The sequence below is a fragment of the Micromys minutus genome (genome assembly GCF_963924665.1).
Source record: "Micromys minutus genome assembly, chromosome: 4".
NCBI classification, from domain to species: domain Eukaryota; kingdom Metazoa; phylum Chordata; class Mammalia; order Rodentia; family Muridae; genus Micromys; species Micromys minutus.
In genome coordinates, this window is record NC_137973.1 from 40082061 (window position 1) to 40093247 (window position 11187).

The 11187-nt window shown below is 37.9% G+C and overlaps 1 protein-coding gene across 1 annotated transcript; it reads right to left on the reverse strand.

Annotated features, from left to right (window-relative positions):
• Nucleotides 1-365: 365 nt before the first annotated feature.
• Nucleotides 366-5446, reverse strand: CIMAP3 (ciliary microtubule associated protein 3; the record flags this gene model as incomplete). Its single annotated transcript, XM_080916013.1, has 6 exons — nt 366-434; nt 1447-1564; nt 3706-3836; nt 4480-4578; nt 5159-5301; nt 5386-5446. 6 exons carry the CDS (start codon nt 5444-5446, stop codon nt 366-368), a joined length of 621 nt encoding a protein of 206 aa, XP_080772139.1.
• Between the last annotated feature and the right edge of the window lie 5741 nt (nt 5447-11187).

The window sequence follows — 11187 nt, forward strand, 5'->3', positions numbered from 1 at the left end:
ACAATCTTATCTAAGTACTTAGCATATATGGGCTAAGATATAGTTACAAGGCTAATCATAGGACATTCAAGACAGATGCCTGAGAATTAGTAGTAGTAGTCAAGGGATCCCTAAATATTTCTCAAAAATAAAACCACCTGGTTAGATACCCAACAGGGACCATTAGACTATAAAAAAAAAGAAAGAGTAGGAACATTCCTGACCAGGCTTTATGTATTTGGAGGGTACTATGAGGCTTCTGTTTCTCCCATGGACACAAAATTGGCAGACAAGAAGGACCAGGAACACAGAAATACAAGAGCAGTTATGTCTTCAATTCTGGAGACTCTGTGCTCAGGAGAGCATGTGAAGACAGTGCCTACTTCTCATTTGTAATACAGGCTGAAGTAGGCCACACGATTCCGATGCTTTCTAAAGTCCTTGTCTGTGGACAGCTGCAATGAAAGAACATTCCGTGTGAATCCTCTGCTTCTGATCTTCCTGGCTACATGAAATGAAACTTCACCCTATTGATCCTGTGGCCTAAGTAAAGCCAGACCCAGTCATAATTGAGGTACAGTAATTCAACATTTGTGAACTGAGGACATCATATTCTGGTGTTCATCATGCTAGGAATTAGTGGCTATATGGAACATTTTGAGAATCAGCATCTTGAAGGCAAATATTATATTTTTAACTATGTTACCCACAGGTTCTAACATATATATTTATATATTAGGTATATAACAAATATTTGTAGATACAATCTTCAATCCCACTAGGAAAAACCCATAATCTAGAATTATAATGTCAACCCATACTAGGTATATATTCTTATGTACTGTATTAAATGATTTTCCATATATCTCAGTTATTAACTTTTACAACAACGCCAGATAAATTGCGTTATTAATTCTATTTTAAAGATAAAAAATGAGTCATAGGAAAAAAAACCCTAAAGATTATAAAGGAATCCAAAACAGAACTCTTGTTTGAAGACAAGTAACACTTTCCACATTCTTGCTCAGAATGCTCTCCAGTTCTGCAGTGATCTGACTCACATGCGATATGTCAGAAAGAGCAGTAGATCAGGAGTTATACATATGAATTGCAGCTGCTTTGTCACCTAATCATCACTAGTCTCAGCATCTCCCTATGTTATATAGGATTTTTTTTTTTCTTGTTTAAGGGATTATCTGGAGGAGTTATTCCCTTATCCAAGGAACAAATAGTATATGATATTTTGTTTGTCATAATTATCTATAAAATGCTAATGCAGATATGTACCTCTCCAAAAAGATACACACACACACACACACACACACACACACACACACATACACACACACACACAAACTTCAGGGGTTCACGAACTTTCTAAATTTCACTTACAGACTTCTAGTTAAGAATCAATGATATAGTATATAGTACTAGACAGAACAGTGTTTTAAAGGCCCATTGTATTACCTCAGCTTTTAGAGTCCTTTTTTCTAGACATGGGACCTGAGACCAGTCTGGAGACCCAAATTTCATTGGCCAAGTAACTTTTGGGACTGACTTCTTCTCTGGATTGTATGTGCCAGGGCTAGAAATAAATAGAAGTAAATGTAGATATCATGGCTGATGACTGAACAAAACATCTCACCAGTCTTTGGGAAAAAAAGACTAACCTTTTGATATCAGGCAAACACGAGCATCATTTCCCTGTTATTGTATTTTCTAATTATGTTGCCAGTGTTAAAGAGAACCATCCTTGACATCCAAGCAGGGTAAAGATAGACTCTAGTTTAAGAAAAAATTCGCAGACCATATGAAGCTCAGAAGAAGGAAGACCAATATGTGAAGACCAGTATGTTCTCCCCTAGAAGGGAGAACACTATACTCATGGGAGGAAATACAGGGACAAAGAGTGGAGCAGTGACTGAAGAAAAGGTCATCCAGAGACGGCCCCACTTGTGGAATCCATCCCTTATGCAGCCACCAAACTCAGTCACTACTGCTGAGGCTAAGAAGTGCATGCTGACAGGAGCCTGAAATGGATGTCTCCTGAGTGCCTTTACCAGGGCGTTACTAATACAGATGAGGATGCTTGCAGCTAACCATCAAACTGAGCACAGGGACCCCAATGGAGGAGCTAGAGAAAGGACTAAAGGAGCTGAAGGGGTTTTCAACAGAATAGGAGGAGCAACAATATCAACCAGCCAAACACCCCAGAGCTTCCAGGGACTAACCCACCAACCAGCAGAGGATGACATTGTCTGGCATCAATGGGAGAAGCCCTTGGTGCTGTGAATTTGTTTCCCCAGTGTAGAGGAATGCCAGGGTGATGAGGTGGGCATGGGTGGGTGGGAGTGGGAGCATCTTCATAGAAGCAGGGGGAGGGGGAGGGGGGAAAGGGAATATAATTTGAAATGTAAACACATAAAATATCCAATATAAAAAAAGAAAATAAAAATTATTTGGCCCTATTTTTTTGTTTCTATTTTTGTTTTTGTTTGGGAGCCTTTTAGGAAATTAAAAAAAAAAAGAAAAAGCATATTCTGTAACTCAGTGTCCTCAGCTGACAGACCAGAGGATACCAGGAGAGTGAGTGATCAGAGACCCACTGTGATGACTAATTAGTGGTGCTCAAGATTTGAACACTGTGAAAGATATTCAGTAACAACCTACCTACAATCTAGGGACAAGCAAATCAGAACCAGTTGCTTTTCTGGACAATGAGATTAGTTTTAGACTGCCTTTGTTTGGAATGCTCTTGCAGACTCCATTGTGAGGGATAGTTTAGAGGAGATACAGAGTCAAGGTTAACACTTGAACTTCCTTAGCACAAGTTTGGAAAAGTTACTTATATTCTCTGGATCTTGGATATCTCGTCAGTCGAGGAGAGACTTTAACCATTTCCCTCGAAGTTACATATGTTGAATGGATTTATATATATATCTAGACTAAAGCTCACTATTGCACAAGGCTTTGATACTATAGTCTGCTCTTTTTCTCTTCATATTTCCTCCTTTCTCACTAGCCATGATAATGTCTTTCCTTTTCTATCTCATCAAATTCCTTCCCAATTTAAAGTTTTTGCACTTGCGGTTCTTTCTACTTGGGAGGCTCTGTCTTCACACCCTCATAGGAATGACTTAATCTATTCATTAGGATTTCAGATCGAATAGTACTTGCTGGGTGTTTTCCTTACCAACCTCAGAGAAAGTAGCCTCCAGCTCCTCACTCTATCTCCTGTTCTAATGCCTCCGTAGGACAACCCCAGCTCAACCACATGTTCAGGCGTGAGCACAACTGAGCTTATGCTTGTCCTGACATAACTGTCACTTGGCCTACTTCACTCTTGGAAGTGTTGTAGTGTGACCAGTAAATTAAGTGGTTAGTATTCTTACTTCTGTTGGTATTTTCTTGGGTATTTGTGCCTGTTTTTGCTAGTTCTAATATGTAATCTCTGAAAGATCAGGATCCCCGTTTGATGGGTATATTGAATGATTTGTGGAAGCTACAAAACTGCTTGACACCTTGGCAAATATCTATTGAATTAATAACTGATTCTACAATTAAACAGTATCAGAGACCTGGGAAGTAAGATATTGCATCTTTAAAGATTTATCTGGGAAAGTTTGGATGTAATTCCTGCTTTATATACTTCTTTTCCTACTTCCCTTTGAAATGCACAGTAAGCAGTAGTTTCTGTTTGAAATGCACAGTAAGCAGGAGACATACCCAGGGTAAGAGTCATCCCTTGCTTCACTCTTAAATCGAGGCATCAAGACATTAAATGGAGCAAAACTTTTTTTGTGTTTTTCACTCAAAGTATCAACTTTCTGATACATCCCTGGGTATGGTGTCTCGTCCTGTAATCACAAAAAGATTAGTGGATTAGATATACATATATCTAATAAGATATAATCCATATATTGATAACATATAATTTGACACAAATGATGTAAGGTAAACAAAACAATCGTTTTCATCCTTTTTACGTAGGCGGGTACAAATCTAGTATAGGGGTGGTGTAGCTGCGTAATGATACACAGCATACAGAAATAAACTTCTTAGTATGGATAAAGAATAAACATAAGCTGGTGCAGTCTACCACTGGGAGGATTTTATAGTTAGTATCTCCAGTCCTGACTGTCCATGTCAAAATCCACCAACAAGAGACTAGGATCTTACTTAGCCAGGGGCTATAGCTCAGTGGAAGTACATTTGCTTGGTACATTCTAGGCTCAGAACTTTATCAGTAGAGAGAGATAATTTTTTTCTCATAGTTAGACTTAAAATCTAGCCAGACACATATACCACAAAGTATAAAAAGTTGAAATTTGGTCTTTAAGTGACAAGATAATGTGATGTATATAAACACAGATTCTATATTTGAACTTTCGGTTGTTGAAACCTTGTCCGGGTCCATTTCTTCAGTGAAGTGCTTTTCTCTCACCACCCCAATCATCTACTTGTTGCTACGTGGGTCACCTTCCAATCCCAGAACATTACCTTTCTGACTGGCTTAAACCTTGCGGATGTCCTGGCTCCAATAGCATACCCTCTTGTACTGGTTGGGACTTTCGATAGGTTATATGCCAAACCATTCCACTTCCAGTGGAAGGAAGAGAGGGAAGGAGGGGAGGAGAAAGAAGAAAAACATCAGTAACACAATCATAGAAGGACCCTCAAGTGAGTGGATACAGAATGCGTAAACTTCTCTGCAAGACATTGCCCTCCCGTACCTTGTCTTGACTCTTTTAACGTCAAAAGCATAGAGTTAAACAAACAATTGGGTAGCTTTGCAAAAAGATGTGACTGGATAGACAAGCAAATGAATTTTGTGAATCTCAATGACTTCCATATTTAGAGCCTCCAACAACTGAATTTACTTTTATGGAAGAGTCAGCCTGAGGACTGTACTAAGCAGAAGGAAACAGACATCAGCTCAAGAGGTTGCTGGAAGTGAAGATAGAGTAGGGGTTATATGAAGACCAGGCTTGCGTTTAGTGGGGGATGGAAAGTGGTGAACTTTTTCCACATTGACTCTACAGCGGGTTGCCTGCTGGCTAGTACTCTTTCTTATATTGGGAACCAGAATTAAAGTCACACATTGAGTAGTTTTTCTCTCAGGACACCTATGCATCCTGTTGTAGAAAGAAAACCCACCCAAGGGGAGATGAATACTCACATCTGTTGCTGCATAACACCCAGGACCTGTGTGGGGGAATCCTCTAAGAGGGAGAAACGCGTTCCCCAGCCAGGTTGGCGGATGGTGGTGAGGAAAGAGTTTCCTCGTTTGACACGATCCAAAGGAGTAATTATTCACCTTCCCTAAAGATTAAGAGAAGAAACTCCAAGTGAGCTCGTGGGTGGAGGGAATTATGAGGGTAGATGGACCATGCTGCCAACTCTTACATTGTAAAGCAGGTGTAACTCCACGGAACGGCGGAGCAAGTGGTACTTCTTCCGTGTTCATCTCTCCTGCTCTTACCCTTCTCCTGCTGTCTATTCTGTAGTCCTCTGCTACTCTCCTCACCTGCTCTGCTGAAACACATCCTGCAGGGTGCTAGGCTTAGCGTTGTGTACTATGTTGCCAAGGGAACGGAGCGGCGGGAAGCTCTGAGCATGCGCCTGCCGCCTGCCGCAGCAGATTGTCCGGGACACCGGTCAAGTTAGAGGCTCTGAGGCTCTCAATTCAGAGAGCTGCGCCTCCTGGGCACCAGTTGGTGGAAGTTAGAGGCTCTGAGGCTCTCAATTCAGAGAGCTGCGCCTCCTGGGCACCAGTTGGTGGAAGACCCACGGGGTGCGTGTGTGGCAAACTGCTTTGGGAATGTCCACGAGGAATATGCTGCTGTAGAGGTAGGGTCATAGGACTCAGATCACCCTAGGTCTGGACTCCTGGAACCAAAGAAGCAGAAAACTATGAACTGTGATGACAAGTGAGGGAGATGTGTCTCTGAACAATGCCTGGAGCAGAGGAGAGTGGGGCAGGCGGGGGTTGAGGTTGAGCTGACAGCAAGGACACCATCAAGTCCAATTCAGACCCATTTTTCTTTTTCCTCAAGTCTGAGATTTTGAGTGTGTGCGTGCGTGCGTGCGTGCGTGTGTGTGTGTGTGTGTGTGTGTGTGTGTGTGTGTGCGCGCGTGTGTATGTAGGGGTGCAGGGTAGGAGAGTGTTGGAATGTGTGTGGATAGAAGACTTTCAAAGACTAGTGACTCTCAGTGGAACAGTAAGAGTGTATTAACATTGTAGAAGTACTTAATAATTTAAAACTTTTCTATGTCTCACTATCCCCATAAATCCATTGACAGGTTTGCTGAGGAATTATAAGGCCGTGGAAGCAAAACCTTACAGTGTCTACTTCCTAGAAGCTGACAATGTGAAAGGTTTTAATCACTTAGATGACAGCCAACTAACCTCTGAGATTTCTTTTTTTCTCATCCTAATGGGAGGAAGAACATCAGTGTTTCTTATTCATCTTTTGTCCTGGGCGGAAACAAGAACTTGTTTCCACTGGGCTTTAGGGAGCTTTATGAGTTGTCCAGGTAGCGGAGGTAACAAACATCCTGCTGCTGTTTGTCACTTTAAAGATAGTCCTGCAGTCTACATGTGCCTCCAATAATCCCAGCACATGGTGGTTGGAGGTAAGAAGATTAGAGTTCAAGGGCATCCTTAGCTACAAAGTGAATTTGAAGCCGGCCTGGGTTATATGGGTTCCTGTTTCAAACTCTCTCTCTCCCTCTTCTCCCCCTCCCCTTTTTTTAAAAAACAAGACCTGAAAAAAACAAAACAAAACAAAAAAACCCCCCCCCAAAAAACCAAAAAAAAAAAAAAAAACCAAAAAAACAAGACCTGTCATAATGGAGCTAAACTTAAACAGATTAAAGATTGGGTCTCAAAATCCTAGTACAAATTTATTCCAAGAATTCTTTAAAAACTATGATTATGGTAATGCTAATAAAGAAAACATAAGTTCATATTAGTATTAGTATGATAATTTTCACATTCATTTTTGTTTTAAGAAGTATTAATATATAAATTTTTAAAAATTAACACTTTCGTTTTTAAGATAATTAGTTTTAAGACAATATTTTTGTTTTAATTGACATAACATATTTAACCAGTACAGCACAAGCACAGCACTCCAATATATGTATAGAATGTACAAAAATCAGAACAGCAGTGTTTGGGGAGCTAGCATCTAAGACTAAAAAATAAGAAACTTAAAAATTAAACACATAAAATACTATCATTCTACTATATAACAGAATGGAAGACATGTGGGTTCTTTCCAGCTTCTGGCTATTATAAATAAGGCTGCTATGAACATAGTAGAGCATGTATCCTTGTTACATGTTGGAACATCTTTTGGGTATATGCCCAGGAGAGGTATAACTGGGTCCTCAAGTAGTACTATGTCCATTTTTTTTTTGAAATTGATTTCCAGAGTGGTTGTACCAGCTTATAATCCTACCACCAGTGGAGGAGTGTTCCTCTTTCTCCACATTCTTGTCAGCATCTGCTGTCACCTGAATTTTTGATCTTAGCCATTCTGACTGGTATAAGATGAAATCTCAGGGTTGTTTGGCTTTGCATTTCCCTGTTGAACATTTTTTTAGGTGCTTCTCAACCAGTTGATGTTCCTCAGTTGACAATTCTTTGTTTAACTCTGCCCCCCATTTTTTAAATAGGGTCATTTGATTTTCTGGAGTCTAACTCCTTGAATCTTTTGTATATATTAGATATTAACCCTATATTGGATATAGGGTTGGTAAAGATCTTTTCCCAATCTGTTGGTTGCCATTTTTTTCCTATTGACAGTGTCCTTTGCCTTAGAGAAGCTTTTCAAGTTTATGAGGTTCCATATTGGTTCTTGATCTTACAGCATAAGCCATTGTTGTAATGTTCAGGAAATTCCTCCCTGTGCCCAAGTATTCAAGGCTCTTCCCCACTTTCTCTTCTATTAGTTTCAGTGTATCTGGAGTTATGTGGAGGTCCTTGATCCACTTGGACTTGAGCTTTGTACAAGGAGATAAGAATGGAGCAATTTGTATTCTTCTACATGCTGACATTTATTTGAACCAGCACCGTTTATTGAAAATGCTGTCTTTTTTCCATTGGATGGTTTTAGCTCCTTGTCAGTGCCAAGTAACTGTGGCTATGTGGGTTCATTTCTGGATCTTCAATTCTTTTCCATTGATTTATCTTCCTGCCTCTGTACCAATACCATGCAGTTTTTAATCACTGTTTCTCTGCAGTATAGCTTGAGGTCAGGGATGGTGATTCCTTCAGAAGTTCTTTTACTGTAGAGATTAGATTTTACTATCCTTTTTTTTTTTTTGTTATTTCAAATGAATTTTCAAGTTTCTCTTTCTAACTCTATGAAGAATTGAGTTGGAATTTTGATGGGGTTGCACTGAGTATGTAGATTGCTTTTGGCAAGATGGCCATTTTTTTGCTATATTAATCCTGCCAATTCATGAGCATGGGAGATATTTCCATCTTCTGAGATCTTCAGTTTCTTCCTCTAAAGACTTGAAGTTCTTGTCATACAGACCTTTCACTTGCTTTGTTAGAGTTACACCAAGGTATTTTATGTTATTTGTGACTATTGTGAAGGGTGTCATTTCCCTAATTTCTTTCTCAGCCTGTTTATTCTTTGAGTAAAGAAAGGCTACTGATTTATTTAAGTTAATTTTATATCTAGTTATTTGTTGAAGTTGTTTATCATCTGTAGGAATTCTTTGGTGGAATTTTTGGGGTCACTTAAGTATACTATCATGTTATCTGCAAGTAGTGATATTTTGACTTCTTTCTTTCCAATTTGTATCCCTTTGACCTCCTTTTGTTTTCTAACTGCTCTAGCTAAGACTTCGAGGACTATATTGAATAGGTAGGAAGAGAATGGGCATCCTTGTCTAGTCCCTGATTTTAGTGGGACTGCTTCAAGTCTCTCCCTACTTAATTTGATGTTGGCTATTGGTTTGCTGTATATTCTTTTTACTAAGTTTAGATATGGGCCTTGAATTCCTGACCTTTTTAAGGCTTTTAACATGAAAGGATGTTGAATTTTGTCAAATGTTTTCTCAGTACCTTTTTATTTTTCTTTGAGTTTGTTTATATAGTGGATTAAGTTGATGGATTTTTGTGTATTAAACCATCTGTTCATCCCTCGGTTAAAGCCTACTTGACCATGGTGAATGATCATTTTGATGTGTTCTTTGATGTGTGTTTGGCAGAATTTTATTGAGTATTTTTGCATTGATGTTTATAAGGGAGATTGGTCTGAAGTTTTCTTTTTTTGTTGGGTCTCTGTGTGGTTTAGGTATAAGTGTAATTGTAGCTTCAAAGAACAATTTGGGTAGTGTTCCTTCTGCTTCTATTTTGTGGAATAGTTTGAAGAGTATTGGTATTATATCATCTTTGAAGGACTGATAGAATTTCAAATTAAATCCATCTGGTCCTGGGCTTCTTTTTGTTGGGAGACTTTTAATAACTGCTTCTATTTCTTTAGGTGTTGTGGGACTGTTTAGATGGTTTATCTTATCCTTATTTAACTTTGGTACCTTGTATCTGTTTAGAAAATTGTCCATTTCCTTCAGGTTTTTCATTTTTTTGTTAAATATAGGTTTTTGTAGTAAAATCTGATGATTCTTTTGAATTTCCTCAGTTTCTGTTATTATGTCTCCCTTTTCATTTCTGATTTTGTTAATTTGAATACTATCTCTGTGCCCTCTGGTTAGTCTGGCTAAGGGTTTATCTATCTTGTCAATTTTCTCAAAGAACCAGCTCCTTGTTTTGTTGATTCTTTGTATAGTTATTTTTGTTTCTACTTCGTTGATTTCAGCTCTGATTTTGATTATTTTCTGCTGTCTACTTCTTTGGATGTATTTGCTTCTTTTTGTTCTAGAGCTTTCAAGTGTGCTATCAAACTGTTAGTGTATGCTCTCTCCAGCTTCTTTTTGGAGGCGTTCAGAGGTATGGATTTTCCTTTTAGCACTTATTGTATCCTATAAGTTTATGTATGTGTGCCTTTATTTTCATTAAAGCATAAAACGTCTTTAATTTCTTTCTTTATTTCTTCCCTAAGTTATCATTGAGTGGAGTGTTGGTCAGCTTCTACTTGTATGTGAGCTTTCTGTTGTTTTTCTTGTTATTGAAGATCATTCTTATTTCAAGGTGATCTGATAGGATACATGGGGTTATTTCAATCTTTTTGTTTGTGTTGAGGGCTGGTTTTTTTTTTTTTTTTGATCCATTATATGATCCATTTTGCAGAATGTACCATGAAGTGCTGAGAATAAGGTATATTCTTTTGTTTTCGGATGAAATGTTCTATAAATATCTGTTTAATCTATTCAAAATTTTTTTTGTTTAAATTTTTAAAAAATTAAAAAAATTTGTTTTGTTTTGTTTTGTTTTAGGATGAAATGTTCTATAGATATGTTTAATCCATTTGCTTCATAACTTCTGTTAGTTTCAATGTGTCTTTGTTTAGTTGCTGTGTCCATAGCCTGTTTATTGATGAGATGGGGTGTTGAAGTCTCCCACTATTATCATGTGTAGTGCAATGTATGCTTTGAGTTTTAGTAATGTTTCTTTTATGAATGTAGGTGCCCTTACATTTGGAGAATAGCTATTCATAATTGAGAGTTCATCCTGGTAGATTTTTCTTTTGATGCATATGAAGTGTCCTTTTTTATCTTTTATGATAACTTTTGGTTGAAAGTTGATTTTATTTGATATTAGAATAGTTACTCTAGCTTTTTTCTTGGAACCATTCTTGGAAAATTTTTTTTTGCAAAAATTTTTTGCAGCCTTTTCTTCTGCCACAGTGTCTATCTTTGTTATGGCGGTGTGTTTCTTGTATACAGCAAAATGCTGCATTTTGTTTACGTATCTAGTCTGTTATTCTATGTCTTTTTATTGGGGACTTGAGTCCATTGACATTCAGAAATATTAAAAAGTAGTGATTGTTGCTTCTTGTTATTTTTTTTTGTTAAAAGTGGAATTATGGTTGTGTTACTATCTTCTTTTGGGTTTTTTTTGCAAAAATATTTTTTTCTTTCTTTTCTAGGGTGTTAATTCCCTCCCTGTGTTAGTGTTTTTCATTTATTATTTTTTATAGTGCTGCATTTAGGGAAAGGTATTTTGTAAATTTGGTTTTATCATGGAATATCTTATTTACTCCATCTATGGTAATTGAGAGTTTTACT